Source organism: Microcebus murinus, chromosome 6 (genome assembly GCF_040939455.1).
Source record: "Microcebus murinus isolate Inina chromosome 6, M.murinus_Inina_mat1.0, whole genome shotgun sequence".
NCBI lineage: Eukaryota > Metazoa > Chordata > Mammalia > Primates > Cheirogaleidae > Microcebus > Microcebus murinus.
This window is the reverse complement of record NC_134109.1, coordinates 36,341,037-36,363,924: the sequence shown is the minus strand read 5'-3', so window position 1 is coordinate 36,363,924 and position 22,888 is coordinate 36,341,037. Positions and strand designations below refer to the sequence as shown.

Genomic DNA, 22,888 nt, shown 5'->3' with positions numbered 1-22,888 from the left:
CACGGTTTTCCATTCAGTGTGATATCTGTTAAACATTTAAGAATGCTTGGATATTGAGACACTTGGGAGTGAAAGGAGAAATCATTAGTAATGATCTGTACATAGTATTATACATATTTTCATTGAATAATTATATTCTTGGTTAAATAATGGTGCTAATAGGTTTTGTAGTACACAATTCTGCTGTTATTTTTTCTTCATGTCTGCTTTATCTTTTTTTGCCCAGAATGGAGTCTTTAGAGACAGCGCTACAGATTGTGTTACCTGTGGAGAAAGAAACCCTTCTCCTCTGTGGCTCGGACCTGCCCCTGCAGGAAATGAGTATCCAGGAATTTTATCTCATTGATGCTGATGGCATTTATCAAAACCTGAGGGTAAATATATGCTCTCACTTTGTATTTACAGATTAACCCATCCTTCAGAGATTTAATCGATATTTATGAGTCACTAATTATTCATCATAGTATAGATTTTGAATATAAGCCATGACTAAAAAATCTTCAATAATTTAGACTTGTTATTTATTTCTCAACTCTTTAATTCCTTACTAACTTGGAGGTAGATACTCTGGAGAAAATAATGGTGTATTTTCTTTGAATTCAAAATGAAGCCTTGTTCATGAATACTTTCTTCAGTGACCGAATTCCTAAATATCATACTAGAATTGTATGCTTAAATTGGCATATTATACAATTTTCTTATTCTAAATCTCATCTTGAAATCCAAGATATTTATTTTATTTTTCAGATTATAAAATAGATCTTTCAGCAGTTCACTTTCTAATCATTTGCTTTGAAGCAATAGATTTATATACTTGTTTTCTTTTGGGATTGAAACATCAAGAAGGGTCTCAGATAGTGAAAAAACTGGACCATCTGAACATTTCTAATTAAAATGTTTCCTTATGTCAAAACTGTCAGTTTTGGTTACATTTAAAAGCATTTTTCTAGATCAGATCTAGTCAGGTAATTTGGAGTTAGTTCCTGATGCACAGTCTTTGTTTTTTCTGCCTGAGTCTTTTTAGCTTTTTTTGCTTTGATTTTAGAATATCCAAGATTCCATAGCAAAGCAGATTGAAATATGTAACAATTTAGAAGAATCTGGCAACTTTGTATTAAAGAAATTACACCCATTGGATCTACATGCAATGCAGAATATTATACTGAAATGCAAAACACAACTGGAAGAAATGAACCACAAGGTGCAGGCAATTGGAGATGCCCTCAAAGCTCTGGAAGATTTTTTGGCACCTCTCAGAACGTCTAAACTTCCTATTAAGCTTGGTACAGGCCATTTGGCCTCAGATACACAGGTGACATCAGAAAATACTTTGTCAGTAAAAAATAAAGAGGAAGAAATTCATCTCATGAAAGGCAATGCCAGACATTTGGATGAACGTTTGAAGAAGCTTGATATGAGCTTGAAAGATGCTGAACGGGGTGAAAACACCTCCTGTGAAAAACTCTTTGACGCTGTGTCAGTCCAGTTATTTGAGACACGTGGCTGTGTGGTACAGGAGGAGCTCACCGAGGGAAACAAGTTACTAGAGGCTTGTGTTTTCAAAAATAATGAACTCCTTAAAAATATTCAAGATGTGCAGAATCAAATCAGTAAAATTGGTCTTAAGGATCCTACTGTTCCAGCTGTGACCCATCGGTGGGTATTGTGTCTGTCCGTTTCCATCCTAGGTGACACTTTTCTGTATGTTCAAATACCTATTAGGTGAAATGAGTCCTTCCTAGGTCTTTCTACTTCCGTTCCATCCCACTCTGTCCAGTGTGCTTTTCTGTAGACTTTTCCAGCAAGCTTCTCTTTGTTGCTTGTATGCCTTTACAAGATGTTGGATAATTTTTTTTCTCTTTAAAGTGTGTCTTCTCATGGGCAAAGGAGTGGTGAAGTCAGATGTGCATAAAATACTGTACATGAGTTACTTTAATATCCCCTGTACTTCTGTGTTTACCGTGGAGTTCTGTTAAGGCCGGAAGACTGGCAAACTCCACACATTTGATATTCGAGAAACCAGTGGTGGCAGATATATATGCCACATCTTGTCTTGCTCTCCTCCTCTCCTTCTAGCACGATTTAGGGTGGGGTGCAAGTGGGAGGACAAAGGACTGAATTTAAGAGGCAGCTAAGGTTAGTGTTGATTTTGAAGACTGAGTAGAACCGGGATAGACTGAGATCAGTGGCCTTCTGTATACCTACTGCTATTTTAATTCCAGTATTCAGAGTATGGCCTGAAAGCTAAAATGTTAGCAAGAGTCACTTTTGTGGAACTCCCCTCCTCTTGCTAAGTCTTTTCCACTTTGTGTCTCCTCCTTTGCCCACCTCTAGTTCCTTAGGCTCAGTGGTCTCTTGAGGGGTCTTTAGCCGACCAAGCCCCTTGGTACAGCTGTACACTTAGCTAGTGTACCCCTTCCCTTTGAAATTTCCCCATGCCCTCATTCCCAAGGAGGCTCTCATTCCTGGAGTGTCCCAGTTCTTAATGAGGTGTTGAACTAATTATTAATTTAGTTATTGCATTAATAGATTTTAATTATAGATTCATAAATAATAAAGACATATTAACATGTAAATGAAAAACCATGTGTTTATAAATAATAAATTACTTTATTAATTCAGTTACTAATAGAAAAAATATGTACTGTGTGCCAGGCACTGTTTTAGGTGTTGGGGATATAGCAGTTAACAAAATAGAATTTCTTGCCCCTTGTAGAGCTAATAATCCAGTGGGGAGAAGAGCAGACCAGAGCATGTCGGTGGTGATAACATTATAGAGAAAGACTAAGTGAGGAAGGAGGAGGGGGCTGCAATTCGACATGGTCAACAGGGGAGGCCTTAATGAGAAGGGGACCTTGGCATCAGATGAGAAGGAGCGAGCCACGTGACTATCTAGAGGAGGAGCCGCCTGGGCTGAGGGAGCAGTAGTACCAGGGTCAGGTGTGTTTGAAGAGAAGGTGCAGCAGAGAGAGAGGGGGTGGGGTCAGAGATGGAACTGACGGGATGTGGCTTAGCTCATGCAGGACCTTGTGGGCCTGGGCCATGTGGTGACTTTGGCTTGTCCTTTGAGTGACATGGGAAGTCATTGGAGGGTTCTGAGCAGAGGGAAGTGATGTGGTTTTCATCATAACCACTTCTCTCTTGCTGATGTGTTGAGAATGGACTGTAGGAGTCAAGAGGAGACACAGGAAGTCTTGTTTGACCTATCGCAGTCATCAGGGGAAGGGAGATGGTGGTAAGGACTGGGAGGTGGGGTGGAAGGAAGTGTTACGCGTCTGTGTATATATGGAAGACAGAGTCCAGAAGATTGGTTGACACATAGACATGAGATATAAATGGAAGACTGAAGTCAAAAATACCTCCGAGGTTTGATTTGAGCAGTCAGAAGAATGGAGTGACCATTAACTGAAATGAGAAAGACTGTGTTTGTCAGGTACTGAATGAAAGATCTATCAAGTGTGCTCAATTTTAGAAAAGATAGGATCAAAATATTTATTTGACCCTTAAGTAGTGATATAATAAAGCTTAAAAATAGATGACATCAGGAGTCGGGGAGGGCTGGGCTGGAGGTAAATCGTTGTGAGTTTTTCTCATTTTGGAATGCTGTTTCAAGCCGTGAGACTGGATGAGATTGCCAAGGGAGTGAGTTCAGATAGGCAAGAGTAGAGGTCCAATGCATATATTTCTGGGCATTCCATGCCAAGAGGTCAGGGAGATGAGGAGGAACCAGCTAGACACTGAAGAGGAGCAGCCAGGGTAGTGGGCGGGAAATCACGGGAGTCCTGGGGCCACTTCAAGAGGGCATTTCAGCTGTCCACTGACAAGTGACACAGGGTGAACTCTGAGAATGGAACAAGGTTTTTGCAATGTGGAAGCTATTGGAGGTCTTGACGAGCAGTTTTGGTGGAACAGTAGGGAGTGCAAGCCTTGGGGGAGTGGAGAGAAAAGTGGAGGGGGGAAGTAGAGGCAGTGAGCAATTTAGCAATTTAGACCTAGATGAATGGAGCTAATCCCACCAGGATTGGTCTACCCTTAGTCAAATGGCTCCTTTTTGATATGGAAGAGCTTTTTGTACACAGGGAGCAGTTCAGGATTTCCCTGGCTTTTCCTTTCTCCATGACTTCCCTACCCTTCCTCAGAAGCCCTGTGTGCAGATCATCCTTCCCTCTCCTCCTCCCGTATCTTGCTCACTTCTCCCCCCCCCACATCTCTTTCCCTCTCACTTTTCTCTCATATGCATAATACACACCTTTTACAAGTGTGCTCATCACAGAAAAGCATTACTGCTCATGGTTTTGTATGTTTGTTATATTTATTTAAAACACCAAGTTAGTATTCTGGAAATGCAAAGAGCCTCCTGATATCCGTAATAGAAACGTGTAATTTTGGCATGAATCTCAGGGGATGAATTAAAATTCATTAGCCCCCCAAATTACCCACAGTTGTGTTGAATCAAATTGGTTAACAGTTGGCTATCACACTTTTCTTATTCACAATCAAGGAAAAAATTACTAATCCAACTGGATAAGGATCTGGATGAATATGAAGAAGAGAAGAAACATTTACAAGAAATGGCTAATTCTCTTCCACAATTCAAAGATGGCAGAGAAAAATCTTTGAATCAACAGTGCCAAAATACAGTCCTCCTGTGGGAGAATACAAAAGCTTTGGTCACCGAATGGTAAGGAAAAAAATACCCCTCCTGAATCTGAGAAAGTGTCTATAGCACAGTTAAGTTTTGACATTTTATGTTGAAAACACTCAAGGATTTCACACTGGAGCTCCCAGGACCAGTCCTGGGACAGGACCTAGAATCGTAGACTATGGCCAGGATGCATCTAAGAGGTTCTACAAGGGATAACAAGTACACCCTATAGTACACTTGTGCTAATTGTCATCCCACCTGTATTTGTTTCCTATTGCTGCCATAACAAATTACCATAAACTTTGTGGCTTAAAAAGAACATAAATTTATTGCCTTATATCTTTGGAGGCTGGAAGCCCTAAAATCAAGTTGTGTTCCTTTAGGGAGACCCAGTTCCTTGACTTTTCCATCTTCTAGAAGTCTCCTGCTACATTCCTGCCCTTCCTGCATTTTTAAAGCCAACAGCTGATGTCTTTACGTTTCTCTCTGACCTCGGTTCTGCCATCATGTCTCCATCTTTGACCCCTTCTCCTGCCTCCTTCCTAGAGGGACCCTTATTACCACACTGGGCCCTCCCTGGTAATCCTGGATAATCTCTATTCTAAAATCTTTAATTTAATCACCTCTGCAAAGTCCCTTTTGCCTTGCTAGGTAGCAGTTAAGGCAGCATTCACAGGGTCCAGGAATTAGCATGTGGGCATCTCTGGAGTGGACAGTGTTACTCCACTGTACCCTCCTACTTCAACGGCAGACGCTGCCCATCCATAACTGCCACCCTTCCTGCAGAGTCTGCGCTCGTCTCCAAAGTCTTCTGTACCGTGAAGACCTTGACCTATCAGTCCCAGTTGGCAATTCTTACTTTTTAAAATGTGGCATTATTTCTTACTCTGAGGGATTTGGCTCTTTGTGTGATTGCAGGCGTTTCCGGTTGTCAGTTAGGCTGGGTGTTCTCCATCCTCACTTTCTCCCCTTACTGTCCACACGAGTTGGGACCTGGGAGGAGGCTGATCCCACTGACAGCAGCTCCCAGGCTGAGGGTTCCACTTGGGCTAGGAAGTGGGGGGGTACCAGGAGGAGATTAGAAGGCAAGAAGAGGGAGAGGCCAGGGTCCCCTCTGTTTCAGAGTGTGGTTCTGGCAGCTCCTGCTGTGCCCGCCTGTGTGGCCCGGGGCACACTGTCCCCGGTTCCCATCGCTGCAAGTGGCGTAACCTACTTGCTGCGCTTAGTCCCAGGAGCCTCAGCACCTGGCAGTTCCCTTAACTCTGCTGACTGTCAGAGGCCCTTTCGGCATCCTTTCTTCAGAATTCCATCTGACTACACCTCCTGTTTCCTACCGGAACCTGAGGGTACAGAAGTCAAGATAAAGCCTGTGTGTGGCATTTGATCTGGTCAGCCCTCTGATTTTACTGAGGAAAGAATTGCAATCCAATGAGGCTAAAGTAACTCACCCAAAGTCACAAGATTAATGAGTGCCCAGCTGTACTAGAACCCAGGCATCCTAACTGCCACATTATCTGTACTGCTTTACTTTCTTTTTTTTTTTTTTTTTTGAGACAGAGTCTCACTCTGTTTCCCGGGCTAGAGTGCCATGGCGTCAGCCTAGCTCACAGCAACCTCAAACTCCTGGGCTCAAGCAATCCTACTGCCTCAGCCGCCCGAGTAGCTGGGACTACAGGCATGTGCCACCATGCCCGGCTAATTTTTTCTGTATATATTTTTAGTTGTCTAGCTAATTTATTTCTATTTTTTTAGTAGAGACAGGGTCTTGCTTTTGCTCAAGCTGGTCTCAAACTCTGAGCTCAAACGATCCTCCCATCTCAGCCTCCCAGAGTGCTAGGGTTACAGGCGTGAGCCACCACGCCTAGCCTTTCTTTACTTTTTTAAAAGGACTGAATATGGAATGAGTAGAGAAGATGTCCGCATAAACACCCTGTGACTTGCTGAATTAATATGGAAATAATCTCCTAAAATAATACTAGGGAAGAACCATTTTTATTTTCTAAGATGTCTTTTGGTTAATGATGAAATCGAGATACTGATTCCTTAGGGTTACGAATCCTGTGTTTCTTTCCAGAGCTTACATCGGGTGGTCTGGCTTACACCAGATCACTGGATTAGATCTGGTGCCAGTACTAATCTAGTGACCATCACATCTGCCAGATAAATATATGCACCATTATTCTTAGGTTAAATTGGTAAAACAATAGTATAAACCATGTGAAGAGGAAATTTTTTTATTAGTCATTAACATTTAAATACTTACATAGAGAAAGAATGGTTTTGTTATTTTCAGACGTTTAACTTTTATATTTTTTTTCTTCCTAGTCTTGAACAATGTGGAAGAGTTTTGGAGCTCTTAAAACAATATCAGAATTTTAAAAATGTCTTGACAACTTTGATTCAGAAGGAAGAGAATGTCATCTCCCTGCAGGCTTCATACATGGGAAAGGACAACCTGAAGAAAAGGATAGCAGAGGTGAGTCCAGGTCCCAAAGGACAATTTCTACATGGTGACCTTATTTACAAGCCTGACAGTAAAGAATATTATAAATGAAGTCTTCTGCAAAACTTGGTTTGCAAGAAGTTACCAGTGCCTCTTTTTTATCAGGTATCTAAGAATTTATTAAATTTATCTCCAGGGCTTGGAACAAACCAGTCCCCAGGTTGCTGGTGGTTCTTTCTTTTATTGGACTGGTGATCAGGAAGTAATTTTTTGGGTTTTGATACTGGGGCTGTGGTTCTACAGGAGCCTGGAGTTGTCCCTGCTGCTACCTCTGTGAGATTGTAACAGCCTTTGCACGGGCCTTCTATGTAAAAGGAACCTGCGTCTTCATTGCAGACTTGAGAGGATGAAATTAGTAAGAAAGTCTTCTCTGTTGTTAGTGGACAAAAGGAAAAATGACGTTTTTATTTACTTGTTTTCCATTGATATATACTTACTATCTCCCCTTGCTCCAGCTGTGTTCATAGCTCATTAATCTCTGTTTCATATTCTAAGCAGAGTAACATTTTTGGACACTAGGTGTCATTATTTTCTATGGTTTTATGTAGTTGTCAACCAGAGATGCAGATGAATGGAATGGCTGGAAAAGAATATACTACACTACAGTATATGACTGTACACCAGGAAGTTGCTTTTTCTGTTGATTTTGTGACCATTAAGCTAAAGTGCTTTCAGGGTGTCAAAAGTGTCTGTGAATTGTAGTCTGCTTGAGATACCTGGATGTTGGAAAGCACTTTTATTAAACTTCCCAGTCACTGAGAGCAACATCAGTGGAAGATAGATAAGATTGTTACAATTTGGTCTTTATCTAGAACTATTAACCGTGAAGCTCAAGTGACACCCAGAGTGTCAGGAATAGCTCTTGTCTGGGACCCAATTTCTCAGATCAATCGGAAAGAGTTCCATCTGGATGCCAGTTGTATATGTGACTATGAAACTGATTTGCTATTGGACTTCATTGAAGCCACCAAGTCCATGAGCAGAGTTCGGAGTCTGTCAGAGTTGCTCAGGTGCAACCTGTCTGGTTCCATCCAGTGGAGGCAGCTTTGGGGTTTGTCTGGTTTGGGGATCTGGGAGGATCCTGTCCTCATTCTTGTAGATTTAAGGAGCTCTGGTTTCCTTGGTTCTCAGATAATCCGGCTTGTTCTGCCTTGCAAGATCCCCGCAGGCTTGTGTCCCAGGTCACATAGCTACCTTTCTGCTGTGCCCCTGATATTCTTGTGTCAGGATCAAGGCCTCTCCCTTCTCAAGTAGACCCTGAGACCCTGCCTTGTTTACTGACCAGATATCTAGTCCCTCTTGACTTGCAGCTTTGCTTTGTTTATGCAAATCCTCTGCTCTGGAGGCCTGTCGTAGCCCTGTTAAGCGGCGTTTGTTACAAGCAGTAAGCATCCCTTTCCTGATTCAGTGAGGAAGCATCTGTAAAGTACCTAGCAAAGGTACTTTTACTATTTAGATTAATGCTCTAAAGTGGAAAGAATATTTTCAATAAAAATGATAGTGTAAGGCTTACACTAATATGTATCAAACTCATAGAAATTAGTGAGAAAGACATTATGACCCTAATGGATATTTGTACCTAGGAAGTAAATTGTCAATTATTAGTACAAAAATGGGGATATAGTTCCAACCTCATCAGTAAGCAAAGGAAGCCCAACTATTTGAATGATATCTTTTTCTGCCTTTCATATCAGCACAGCTTTTGATAGTCAACAAAGTGAGCACTCCATTGCTGGTGAAAGAGTATACCATACTCCCCTTTTGGAAAACACTGTGATGCTGTCATTCAAGATCTGTGAAAATCTTTCTACCACTTGACCAAATATTTCTAGGAATTAATCCTAATGATATAATCTTAAATCCAGAAAACCTTTAATACCAAAGATGTTCATTATAACATTTTACAAATTTACTAATTTCCTTTTTCTTTAATGATCTAACTATACCTCTTCCTTGCCAATAAATGATTTTCCCCAGAAGCCAGAAATCTCTGAAGCCATAAAAATTGGTTGTATTTCCAAATAGGATTACTGTATGGGCCTGAGGGTTTAAGTAATATCACCAATACTAATGAAGTGTTATTGATGATGATGATGATGATGATAACTTCTGCCGTTGTTGGCTTGGGCTTTGTGTGCTGGAGTCCTCAGCATATGTGAGTAGAGGAGGGGTGGATGCAAAATGCTGATCCCAAGGAGCTGTAACTCCTCTAACCTGTTGAACAATAAGAAAGCAACATGAAACAGAAAACAAAAATGTATCCATGTGTTGAGTTTTTCATGTACACTAATCCTGCTTATTCATGAATTTACATTTTTGAATTCTCACAGTCATATTAGCAAGTTGCTTCTGTAAGAAGGAAAAGAAAGCGGGGCTAGGTTAACTTTGCTTTGGTACTCCTTGCTCAATTGTAAAGACTTGGTTGTAAAAGATATTTTCAAAATTAATAAAATAACTGTAATTACCTTTAAGAAGTGTATAAGAGCCCAGGCTTTTCTTAATTTATTGAGAATTCTATATCTAGCATGGTATCTAGTATATGGGCACTTTATGTATTTGCTGAAATAATAGGTTATTTTGTATAGAAGATACAGAAGTTTTAGTATATTCGTGTTTAATTCTTTTCTCAGATTGTTTGGGACTGTCTAAAAAAAGCAAGTTTTAGTACTGATTTCTAACATAACCTTCAGTTAATTTTGCGGTGACTTAGGTGCTGTCTTCAGAAACAGCCAGTTCTGTAGTATGAATCATGGTGCTTTGCACCAGTGGCTGGAATGTGATACCACTGAGAACTTTTGTTCTTCAAACCCATAGAAACTTGGATGTTTATCTAGGATATGGTGACGAATTTCTACTCTTCTTTAGTGAAAGACAGAAGTGCAAAAGTCAGATTAGAAGCCTGGAATGTCGGGGGATGATTCCAGTTTGGGAAATGTCAGAGTGGGCCTAGTTCCCTTTATTTTACCTCTTCCATTCATTATAGAACAAAACCCACAGTTCCTGCCAATGCTAGAAGTACCCTCTCCTACCGCTTCTCTTCTCTTCACCCAGTGGTGACTTAGACCAGTGTAACAAGAAACTTCTTTGCAGGTTAAAAAAAAAAGAGAAGATCTATATATTTCATTTAACTGAACAAGCATTTCTTATGCTTCAGTGCAGAGTCCTGAACCAGGAGAAAGATGACTTTGGTTTGGATCTCAGCTCTGCCAATGTATCAGTTTCATTTTTTAAATTAAACTTTTTATTTTGAGGTAATTGTAGATTCACATGTAGTTGTAAGAAATAATACAAAAAGATCCTATGTATTCCTTTCCTGAGTGTCTCCAGTGGTAGGATCTTGTAGAACTATAGAATATCACGATCAGGATATTACATTGATACAGTCAAGATTAAAGCATTTCCATTCCTACAAGAATCCCTTTTACTGTCATTTTCTAGCACTGTCTACTTCCCTCCTACTCCCACCCCTTCTTAACCCCTGACAGCCACTAATATATTGTCCATTTCTATAACTGTCATTTATAAGTGTCATAGAAATGGAATCACATGATATGTAACTTTTAGGGGTTGGCCTTTTTCACTCAGTGTTATTCTCCAGAGAAGCATTCAGGTTCTTGTATGAAATGATACTTTGTCTCCCTTTTTTGCTGAGCAGTATTCCGTGGTGTGGATGTACCACAGTTTAACTATTCACCCACTGAAGGATGTCTGGGTTCTTTCCAATTTTTGAATATTATGAATAAAGCTGCAAAAACAGTTGTGAAGGGGCTTTGGTGGATAACAGTCTTTATTTCTCAGGGATAATGCCCAGTAGTGGCTAAAATATAGTACTAGGTATATGTTAATTGCATGTTTATATTTTAAAAAAACTTGTCAGACTTTTTCAGAGCAGCTGTGCCATTTTACATACATGTTTTTCTGCATTAACTGATATGATTGTATGATTTATTTTCCATGAGCCTATTAAAATGGTGGATTGCATTGATTGATTTTTGGATGTTTAACCAGCCTTGCATACCTGGAATAAACTTTACTTGGTCATGATGTATCATTCTTTTTATATATTGCTGAATTCTATTTGCTGATATTTTGTTAAGAATTTTTGTTTATATATTCATGAAGGATATTGGTTTGCAGCTTCTCCCTTTCTCTGGTTTTGGTATCAGAGTAAAACTACTTTCATAAAATGAATTGAGAGTGTTTCCTTCTCTTCTGTTTTTCAGAAGAGATTGTGTATATTTGGTGTTAACTCTATTTATTTATTCACTGAACTCTGTATGCCCCATTCATAATACACACCAGGCACAGGGCCTGGGCTGGGGTGTATATGAGGTTGGTTTATTTTACTTCATCTTTCTTTACAGTCAGTGTAAGAACACAGCCTGTGGTAAGCACTAGGCTGTCTACCTCCTATTTAGATGTTTGGTAGAATTCTCTAGTGTAGCCATCTGAACCGGTAGATTTCTTTTGGGGGAGTTTTTATATAATTCATTCAATTTCCTTAATAGTGCCATTCATGTTACGTATTTAATATTGGATGAGTATGTAGTAGTTTGTGTTTTTCAAAGTATTGGTGCATTTCATCTAAGTTTTCAAGTTTATATGTGTCGAGTTGCTTGTAGCATTCCCTTATTATCCTTTTGATGTCTGAAGTACATGTAGTGATATCCCTGTTTTATTCCTAGAACTGGTATTGCTTTCTTCTCTCTTTTTACTTTTTCAGTCTTGCTAGAGGTTTGTCAGTTTTACTGAAATTTTCAAAGAACTAGCTCTTTGTTTTATTGATTTATCTCTAATATTCTGTTTTCAATTTAATTGATTTCTGTTTTCATTATTTCCTTCCTTTTGCTTGCTTTGGGTTTATTTTATTTATTTTTTTAAAAAAAATATAGAATGCTTCATGAATTTGCATGTCATTCTTGTGGAGGGGCCATGCTAATCTTCTCCGTGTCACCATCTTCTTTGTGCCAGTTTTAGTATATGTGCTGCTGAAGTGAGCATTGCTTTGGGTTTATTTTGTTCTTAGGTTCTTGAAGTGGTAGCTTAGATTATTGATTTGGTACTTTCCCTCATTTCTAATATATGCATTTAGTGCCATAACTTTCCCTCTTATTAATACTTCATCGGTGTTTCACAAGTTTTGTTGCTTTATTATCATTAAATTTGATGTACTTTAAAGTTTCCCTGAGACTTCTTCTGACCCAGATTTAGAAATACATTGTTTAGTTTCCAATTGACTGGAGATTTTCCTTTTGATAAAATAGCATCTAACCTTTCATGTTAGAAATTATGGTGTTTGAATTATGGAAGATTAAACAAGAAGTCATATTAAAGATGTTTTAGAGTTCTTTTTTTTTTTTAACTCAGATAAGCACTTCAGGTTCTTTGACATTAAAAAGATGATTCCTATTAGAGGAATATTGGAACTACCATTTTTTAATACCATTAAATGGGGGTGCTTTTTTGGGTAGAATCTTATTTCACATGGACAAGAAATGTGGTTTTAGACCATATAAATATTTTGTCATGCAGATTAGAAGGAAATTTGAATGTAGGATCATCACTGAACCAGTGGTTAGGATTCTAAAAACTTTTCATTGAGAAAGTGGGATGATAAAAGCCTGCTTTAAAGAAGAATTATGTAAGAAGGAATTACTTTTCATTCGATACTGTTTTTAAAGCTAAATAGCCAATAATAGAGTTGCCATTCTTAGCTGTTTGTCTATGTCAGTATATAAAACCATCTTTCATGTCTTTTTTACAGATTGAAGTTGTCAAAGAGGAATTTAATGAACATTCAGAAGTTGTAGACAAGATAAACCAGATCTGCAAAAATCTACAATTTCATCTAAATAAAATGAAAACTTTTGAAGAGCCCCCTTTTGAGAAAGAGGCTAATATTATTGTGGATAGATGGCTTGATGTATGTGATAATTTAATTGACTGCAAATTCTGTTTTATAACAATTAAATTGATCTTTCTGTGTATATCTTTAGTATTTTTATCTCATTGCTAAATTAAAAAATACTCATTGTAAAAATGTTCAAATAATATAAAGCTTATAACTTAGGAATTAATTTTACCCAGAGTTAGGCACTACTTCCAGGTATAAAAATACATACTCAACTTACTTAAACTAAATTAGTTACTACATTACCCATTTATGCAGGATGTTGATGTTCAACTGCATATTTAATGCATTTTTGTTTGAGTAGCAATGATATTTTTTGTCAGTTATAAACTAAGAATTTACTGCATTATATTTTTATCTGGGGTTTTAAAAGCATCTTTTTAAAGAAAAATTGTAGTGTAGAAATTAGGAAGACTATTGCTTTCACTTGCATATAAACTACAGCAAATCAGCTAAGTTTTTTTTTTTCTTTAAGGGAAAGAACTACATACTTTTTTTACATAATATTTTAAGCAATTTTTTGTAAGGAATAAAGCAAATGACTTAATTGTAATGGCAAACTAAAATTTTATTTTAAAACAATTTCATACTTTCACTACTATATATTTTATTTATGTTTTAAAATTATGGTAGATAAATGAGAAGGCAGAAGACTACTATGAAAATCTTGGACGAGCTCTAGCTTTGTGGGACAAACTTTTTAACTTAAAAAATGTCATTGAGGAGTGGATGGGAAAAGCCCTTCAAAAAATGGAATTACATCAACTGACTGAAGAGGACAGAGAAAGACTGAAGGTAATTTAACAAAAATAAAATGTATACTTTTTTTGTACATAGTTGCCATTTTAATATTGAGTTGCTTTCTTGGAACAGAGTAGAAACATCACAAAGAGGACCGGGTGTGGTGGCTCATTCCTGTAATCCAAGCACTCTGGGAGGCTGAGGTGGGCGGATAGCTCGAGGTCACGAGTTCAAAACCAGCCTGAGCAAGAGCGAAACCCCATCTCTACTATAAAAATAGAAAGAAATTAATTGGCCAACTAATATATATATATATAAAATTAGCCGGGCATGGTGACGCATGCCTGTAGTCCCATCTACTCAGGAGGCTGAGGCAGAAGGATTGCTTTCACCCAGGAGTTTGAGGTTACTGTGAGCTAGGCTGACGCCATGGCACTCATTCTAGCCTGGGCAACAAAGCAAGACTCTGTCTCAAAAAAAAAAACCATCACAAAGAAATCTTTTATTTCTTTTATTATCCTTTGAGAAGGACCTGAATTCTATTGTTTCTTTTGTGATATCCAGGAAGATGCTGGCAGGTATTATTAATCTGGGATTCACAGCCACCCAAGGGGTTCATAGATAAAATGACCTTGGATGAGAAAAGAGTGGGAGGATTGCTTGAGCCCAGGAGTTAGAGCCTGCAGAAGCTATGATCACACCACTGCACTTCAGCTGGGCAACAGAATGAGACTGTGTCTCTAAAGCAAAACTAAACTAAATATTTTTGGATCATTTTCAGTTATTGCAGTTATTACCCTTACAGTAAGCCTACTGCTACATCTTGTTATTGAGAGTATTAATAGAGAAACATGTACTTGTAATATATATCACACATTGTTGAATACTTTGATAACTGTATCCCAATGTTTCTGTTGTAATTCTAGATAATTTTATGTTTTACTTTTAAAGTATTATTATGCAAAGAGTCTATAGGCTTCAGATATTTTTCTTTAAGGGCAGATATTTTTCTTTAAGGGCCAGTCTCAAGTTGTGGCATTTGGAAAGGATCAAAGTGTTATCTTTCTTTTAACTCTAGGGAGAATTCTTTCTAATTGCTTATTTATTTACATATTAGTTTGAATCATATAAAATTGCTGTCTTGCTAGGTGAGAAAACAATATGCTAATGCTTCAAATCTTATTTTGACTCTAATTCTTGCCATTTTATTCACTTTTTAATTCTTGTATTTATTTTTATACATTTGAAAAAAGTTTGTAAAATGTTTGGAGATTTCCAGTTTCCTAGATATGGTAGTTATGAAGTAAAACTATGATTTCCTAAGTATAAATGAATCATTTCTAAGAGTCCTTTAAATTTGTCTTGCATTATAGGTTATTTAAAAGTCTTCAGTTAAGATTATAAACCTCCTGTCTGTGGGCCAGTTTCTGCCAAAGTTCTGTGTATGTGTGTGTCCATTTGTATATGCACATATCAGTGAAGTTTAATGCCTTTAGGTAGGCCATGCATTCTTTTGTGGCACAGGCCTTGTCCCCAATGTCTTAGCTAGATTTCGAACTCCTGATCTTGAGCAATCTGCCCGCCTCGGCCTCCCAGAGTGCTAGGATTATAGGCGTGAGCCACCGTGCATGGCCCCCAATGTCTTAACTAGAAAGACACCACTTATAGCATTTGTCCAACCCCAAATGCACTTAGGTTTGTAACTTCTGGGACTCTGTCAAGAAACAAGGGATTAGGAGAAATGTAAGGGCTTTCTCAGTTTTTATATATCAATAATAATAATTATGGGCATCACAAAATAAGTTAAGAAATACGAAGCTATTATCATTTAAAATTATGTATTTTAGGAAGAGTTACAAGTCCATGAACAAAAAACTTCAGAATTTTCTGGAAGACTGCCTGAAATACAGTTTCTGCTTCAAAGTAGTGAAATACCTCTTGAATTGCAGGTAAGGGAATTTTTTATCTAAAAGCCCCAATTAAAGATTCTCTATAGCCTCTAAAATAATGTTTACAAACCATGCATTCTAAATTTTAAAGCCTAAAATAAAATTAGGATCATTATTTATTCAATCCCTGTTAAGTCTAACCAAATTTTAATAGTTGGTATAGCTAAATGTATTTTTCCACTTTTAACATATTATATTTTGCATTATTTCATTTCCTTTCACTTATTTTACAGGCCTCACATGTGGAGGGGGCATTATTGCCTATCCTTCCGTGTAAAATAACCATGTTTTCCTATGAATGTCTTGGGTGTGGGAAGGAGAATATGGTTCAAGTGAGGCTAGGTGTTTTTAATTGCTAGATGGAGAAACAGAGAGATTGCCCAAAGTATGATTTTCTGTTGTGTGAGAGGTTTGTTCAGTTTTATTTAGATCAAAGCACATAGTGGTTGAATATGAGCTCTGGAATCTAGACTGGGTGAGGTTCTGGCTGTACTGCCTACCAGCTTCGTGATCTTAGACAAGTTACCTAACCTTCTTAAGCCTGTTATTTTGTACGTTCGTCACTTACCATGATGCAGTGTACATAACACATACTCACTAGATGCTGGCTATTTAATTTTATCTATATGTTTTAATCTCATCTATATGTTTTTCTATATGTTTAATCTCATGAGTGTCATGAGATAGCAGCTCAGTTGATATGCTAGATGAAATTTATTTTAGGAGGAAGGATTCAAACTAGTGTCTTAGAAAAAAGAATGTCAATTTCAGTTTTTTTGTGTGTTGCTCTTTATTCCTTTAAAAGCAGCATTAGAATTGGTGTGTCCCTGTTGTAGAGCAATGAGAAGAATTTATTTCACATTGAAATGAAGCAATCTTGACTCATTCTCTAGCAAATCAGTTGTGTTAAACCTTGTTAAATAATGCCCATTACAGTACTTCATATGTTTCATGATTTCAGGTCATGGAGTCCTCTATTTTGAACAAGATGGAACAAGTAAAAAAGTGTTTAACAGGAGAATCCAACTGCTCTACGCTCAGTGGCAGCACCGCCGAGCTAAGGGAGGATCTTGACCAAGCCAAGACCCAAATTGGGATGACTGAATCCCTCTTAAAAGCCCTGTCTCCTTCCGACAGCTTAGAGATCTTCACTAAACTAGAGGTGCTACCCAGCTGCTTGTCTTTGTTGTTCAGATTTATTTTCACAATTATTATCAATGATCTTGACCTCTTGAGGTTAATACAAATAGAGAAAAAAGAAAGTCAGAAAAAAAAAACTCAGAAAAACAGTTTGGGTTTCTTTAGCATTTTCACCTTTGAATTGCTTTGTGGACAATAATTATTTCATATTAAATTGCATTGTATTATACATTTACTGGCAAAGAGAAAGGAAATCCACTCAAGAAAATCATCTAGATTTTTGCAAAATAATTGAGATCTAATATACTTTGTATAAACTGACCCTGTTTTAAGACTTAATGGCGGTTATTTGCTTATATATTTAGGAGATACAACAGCAAATTCTACAGCAAAAGCACAGCATGACTTTACTTGAGAATCAAATAGGTTGCCTGACTCCTGAACTCTCTGAATTGAAAAAGCAATATGAAAGTGTCAGTGATTTATTTAATACCAAAAAAAGTGTTTTGCAAGATCACTTTTCTAAGTTATTGAGTGGTGAGTGCAATGTTTCTCTTACTTTGTTTCTGGGGTACTTGAAGAGTGAATATAGTACTGTGGACACAAAGAGTACTTTAAGCTTGCCTGGAAGATGGTTTACACAGACTGTATTTAATGAAATAATATCCAGATAAATCTCTTGTACAGGGGGTGGAGAACACTGATCTGTGCCTGACATAAATAACATCTGTTTCTTTCAAGCTCAGAATCTTTATTTCTTCATGAAACTAAGTCACCAAGGTCCTAGAGTGTGACCTGCTCACTGGTCAAACCTGGTCAGTGAGCCTAGGGACATACCTGTGTTCAGGCTGCCCTGGCAGGTGTCTTTGGGTGTCCTGTATGCTTTCAAGGGAGGTTTGGTGTAGAAGACACACCACAGTTTCTTTCTAGGCTGTATTGGCCTTCAAAATTGGGTTTCAGAGTTTATTACCACTTTATACAATGACATGTACTCATGGCATGGGAAGCAAGTTCCAAAGTCTCATTTGAACAAGGAATATGAAATCTTCCTTGAATGAATAGAGTTGTTTTTTTTTTCCCTACAGATCAATGCAAGAACTTTAATGACTGGTTCAGCAACATAAAAATGAACCTTAAGGAGTGTTTTGAACCATCAGAGACAAAAAAGAGTGTGGAACAGAAGCTACAGAAACTTTCTGTAAGAAATACATGTGTACCTTTTAATCAAAATTTATCAAAACTAAAATATTGGAGGCATAGAACTGTATTTACGTAGATAAGATAGCAATTACTAATTACCAAGACAAAATATTCCCAAGTGATCTGGCTTTTTCCCAAATATTTTGAAACTCTTGTGTTTACTGGGTAAGTATGAAAGTGGCTTCCACACTTCTACTTTCACACTCATTCTAGGTGCTATTTAATTTAGTGTTCACTGGTGAATTCAGTTGTGCTAAAAGTATATTTAATAAAAAATAAAGACTTTACCTGATTTGGACTTTAAAATCCCCTTGGGAAGAGATCTCTTGACCTTTTATACATCTTTTCCCAGTTATATTTATTTTAAAAATTACAGTTGAATTTTTTAATGCACTGCTTATTGGAGGGTAGCTTGAAACAAAAGGCAGTGTGCACAGGGCATTTCAAATGCCTATGGCACCCTTAAATCTTGATCGCTTTAGGGTAGATTATCTAACACTTCAATGTTTTGATGCTAAGTCATATTCTTAAGCTTATCAATGGTACTAAATGTTCTCTGTTCTTTGCTTTGATGGTATCATTTTTTTTACTGACAGAATCACCTTTCTTCTCTTTTTAAAATTTGAAATCTCATGGTTTTTGTTTGTTTGCCTTTAATTTTGTCCATGGCATGGGCCTCAGCAATTGACACTCAAACCTTGAAACACAAACATTGATATATAATTCTGACTGGAACAAGTTAAATAGAGAATAGTCTGTTAAGTTTTATGTTTTGAAAAGAGCAAGAATACTTGTACCAGAAAGGAGCAAGTGTTTAGGAGAAGTTGAGCAGAGCCAGGATAGGAAAAAGTAGCTTTCCTGGTCTTGTTCCTACTGACCTTCATAGTAGCACTCCAGTGTTTTGTTTGATGTAATTCCCAGGAAGTCAGAAGTAACTGCAAACATACACACACATTCTAGAACTACTGTAAATCACCTGCCATTGGAAGTCGCTACATCTCCCCAGCCCTTCTTTTGTACAGAATGTTAAGAAGGTGGCATGTCTGTGTACTGTTTTGGAAAAGTGTCATGGCGGTGGCAGAGACTATACTCAGCCTTGCCATGAGATCCATCGTAATTGACTTTTTGTCTTTCTTAAGGATTTCTTGATCCTTGAAGGAAGAAGCAGTAAAATACAGCAGGTGGACACTGTACTGAAGCACGTGAAGAAGCATCTGCCCAAAGCACATGTTAAAGAGCTTACCAGCTGGCTTGCAGGTCAAGAATTTGAATTAGAAAAAATGGAGTCCATATGCCAGTCACGAGCAAAGGAGCTCAATGACTGTCTGCAGCAGCTGCTGAGGTAGGGAATAAAGGTGATACCGAAATAACACATTTATGTTTTTTAACCATATCTTTATTTGTACTCTGCCTCAGTACCGAGAGCGCTGGGATACATACAACTCACAGATTTCACAAATAAAGACATACTTTTTTTGAGACAGAGTCTCACGTTGTTGCCTGGGCTAGAGTGTCATGGTGTCAGGCTAGTTCACAGCAACCTCAAACTCCTGGGCTGAAGCGATCCTCCTGCCTCAGCCTCCTGAGTAGCTGGGACTACAGGCATGTGCCACCATGCCCGGCTAATTTTTTCTCTATATATTTTTAGTTTGCTAATTAATTTCTTTCTATTTTTAGTAGAGATGAGGTCTTGCTCCTGCTCAGGCTGGTTTTGAACTCTTGACCTTGAGCTATCTGCTTGCCTCGGCCTCCCCGAGTTGCTAGGATTACAGGCGTGAGCCACTGCGCCTGGCCAAGACATACTTTTAAATCCAGGTTTAGCACTGGGAATGTAAAAGTTTGGAAAATTTTTCAAATTATCTAATGTGGCAGATGTTCAGGGGATAGTCCAAAAATGTTTTCTGTTTGTTTCCTGTTCTTTTTTTTTTTTCCTCGGAGATGGTGTCTCTGTCACCCGGATAGAGTGCAGTGACCTCATCGTAGCTCACTGTAACCTCAAGCTCTTGGGCTCAAGTGATCCTCCTGCCTCAGCCCCCCTGACTAACTGGGACTACAGCTGTACACCATTATGCCTGGCTAATTCTTTCTGGTTTTTGTAAAGACCAGATCTCACTCTTGCTCAGGCTGGTCTCAAATTCCTGCCTCAACCTCCCAGAATGCTAGGATTGCAGGTGTAAGCCACCACAACCAGCTGTTTCCTATTCTTTATGATGCATTTGTGCGGTTCATTCTTTTAATACTATAGAATCCCACTCTAATACAGGCTATTATTATTCAGATTTTGATTCTACAAGTTAAATTTTCTCTCAAAAAATAAGAATCATATATAGTAAAAACCTGGCAGTCTCACAAAGCTTGTGCCATCCTTCTCTTCAGCATAAGGACTTTTTGCTTATTTTATATTCATGCATGTGTAATGTTCTTTTAGACTCCAGGATGACCACAGAAACCTGAGTAAGTGGTTGACTAATCAGGAAGAAAAATGGAAAGAGATGGAAGAATCAGGAGAGAAAGCTGAGCTATTTTGCCAAGGCTTCACTAGAAAGAGGTATATCTGATCTTATATGAAATACATTACCTGGGACTATGGTTTTTTCCATGGTGTAGTTACTCCTATAAACTTTCACTGGTATTTGGTATTTGCAGGGAACAATTTGAATCTTTGGCCCAGCTGAACAACTCTTTGAAAGAATATGGGCTTACTGGCGAAGAAGTAATATCAGAATCGACGTGTCTGATTGATAGATACCAGACATTATTGAGAGATTTAGGTGAAATCGAGGAAGAGGATAAGTTACCACCTGCTGAGGACCAGAGCTTTAATGATCTTGCAGATGATGTAATTCACTGGATAACAGAGATTAAAGAGTCCCTTATGGTTTTGAATTCATCTGAAGGCAAAATGCCACTTGAGGAAAGAATCCAAAAAATAAAGGTATAACCATGGAAACTAAATTTCAGAGTTCAGAGCAAACTCTCATTTTGAAAACTGCAAAGATTTGTTTCTTAATGGAAAATAGGATCGCTGTGGAATGGGCGAAGAAATTCAGATCATGGGACTTACCAACGAGAAGAGCTGTGATGGATCTAAAATTATTTGAATGTATATTCTCTTTGAGGGGACCATGCCTAGTTAGTGTCGATCTTCACCAAGTGCAGAAGAATTGAAATAAAAGTCAATAGGTCAGAGCTGTCGCAGGTGGGAGTTTGCTAGGATGTAAAAAGCATATATATCAGTATCAGCAATGTCAAGGACAGGGTTGCAGAGGAATTCATCTTCAGAGTAGATATGGATGGTTCATAAAAGGTTGTTAGATACTGAGTGTGGAAGGTAAGAGAGCCTCAAGCTCTCTTAAGTTCACTTTTTATCTAACGAGAGAGTCAATAAACATCTAAAAAATTAAATTTGGTTTTTTATATTAAATTATCACTTAATTACAGTAAATTTAAAATTTTAATTACTAGATTAAAATGCAGGGGACAGAAGCACATGTGCTTAAAAGGAACTCTAGGAAAACTGAGGCCACATTAATTGAAGCATTGTTAGAGGAAGAAATGGTCAAGAATAGTGAGCTGTAAGGGTAGGTGAGATTTAGCAAATAATTGGAATTGTTTTGGATTATATCTAAAAATTTTCCCAGAGAAAGTAAATCTTGAGCAGTGTTTCCAAGAAGGGAAGATCTTAATTATCAGAGCAAAGGCAGGAAAGAGAACAGGGAACGAGAGTTAATTATATCATGGTGGAGAAACAAGAGTTGGCATGAAGGATACCACATTTTCCTGTAGGAAGCCCTAAGTCTATTCTTAGATTGTAAAAATGTCTTGTTGAGATTCTTTTTTGAGAGACAAGGTCTCACTGTGTCACCTGGGCTAGACTGCAGTGTCCTCATCATAGCTTACAGCAACCTCAAACTTCTGTACAGAGCTCAAGCAATCCTCCTGCCTCAGCCTCCCAAGTAGCTGGGACTACAGGTGTGCGCCACCATACCTAGCTAATTTTTGTATATTTGTAGACCCAGGGTCTGGCGCTTGCTCAGGTTGGTCTCAAACTCCTGGCCTCAAGCAATCCTCCCACCTCAGCCTCCCAAAGTGCTGGGATTACAGGCATGGGCCACCTCACCTGGCTATTGTTCAAGTTCTTATCATAACTCTCCAGCCATAAATAATAGAGTGGACAGGAAGGAGGATTTGCTAGGGTTTGGGGGGATATACACAAAAAAGAAGGTAGTTGAAAATCAAGAGGAGAGAGGAATGCAGCCAGCTCAAACTGACAAATGTTTATGGAGAACTAACTCTGTATAATGAGAAGGGGGATATCTTTGTCTTTGGGGCATATATAAAAATGAAAGGGTTATTTTAAAATATACTCTGCACTTAGAATCTCAATATAAAGCTTAGAAATATAAAGAGATGTGTAATATCCCTAAGTAATGTGAATGAAATTTTAAGATCTTTCTTACTAAATTCAGGAAATCATTTTGCTAAAGCCCGAAGGCGATGCCAAAATAGAGACCGTCATGCAGCAGGCGGAGGGCAGCGCGTCCCCGCTGGCTCAGAAGACCCTCACCGACATCAGCAACCAGTGGGACAACACGCTCCACTTAGCCAACACGTACCTAAGGTAAAGCGCGTGCCGGCACCACTTGTCGGCTCTGTGCCCGGGGCAGCCAGAGCGAGTGTGTCTTGCCTGCCTCCTGGCGTGGCTGGGATGGGTGACGTTGGGCTGACTGCAGTGTCAGAAGCAGAAACCGAGAGGAGTAGTTGTCCAGCTCAGATAGGAAACAGCTCTATCGTGACTC

The 22,888-nt window shown here is 38.4% G+C and overlaps 1 protein-coding gene, 1 non-coding gene and 1 pseudogene across 7 annotated transcripts in view; 1 reads left to right on the top strand and 2 right to left on the bottom strand.

The window, feature by feature from the left end:
• The window catches only part of SYNE2 (spectrin repeat containing nuclear envelope protein 2), a 306,127-nt gene that overhangs the window by 118,301 nt on the left and 164,938 nt on the right, over positions 1 to 22,888 (top strand). For all 6 annotated transcript variants that reach the window (XM_076003979.1, XM_076003977.1, XM_076003981.1 and 3 more), the window contains 14 exons: positions 227 to 374; positions 1,046 to 1,656; positions 4,502 to 4,681; positions 6,971 to 7,121; positions 12,913 to 13,071; positions 13,693 to 13,854; positions 15,648 to 15,749; positions 16,711 to 16,911; positions 17,255 to 17,426; positions 17,975 to 18,087; positions 19,229 to 19,431; positions 20,518 to 20,637; positions 20,736 to 21,024; positions 22,559 to 22,710. In XM_076003979.1, coding sequence (XP_075860094.1) covers positions 227 to 374; positions 1,046 to 1,656; positions 4,502 to 4,681; positions 6,971 to 7,121; positions 12,913 to 13,071; positions 13,693 to 13,854; positions 15,648 to 15,749; positions 16,711 to 16,911; positions 17,255 to 17,426; positions 17,975 to 18,087; positions 19,229 to 19,431; positions 20,518 to 20,637; positions 20,736 to 21,024; positions 22,559 to 22,710 — 2,763 coding nt within the window. The remainder of the gene's footprint in view (positions 1 to 226; positions 375 to 1,045; positions 1,657 to 4,501; positions 4,682 to 6,970; positions 7,122 to 12,912; positions 13,072 to 13,692; positions 13,855 to 15,647; positions 15,750 to 16,710; positions 16,912 to 17,254; positions 17,427 to 17,974; positions 18,088 to 19,228; positions 19,432 to 20,517; positions 20,638 to 20,735; positions 21,025 to 22,558; positions 22,711 to 22,888) is intronic.
• Positions 11,420 to 11,552, bottom strand: LOC142871779 (small nucleolar RNA SNORA51). Its single transcript, XR_012919967.1, has one exon. It is a non-coding gene; the product is annotated as a small nucleolar RNA SNORA51 (small nucleolar RNA).
• On the bottom strand, positions 12,031 to 12,149 carry LOC142871670 (uncharacterized; annotated as a pseudogene).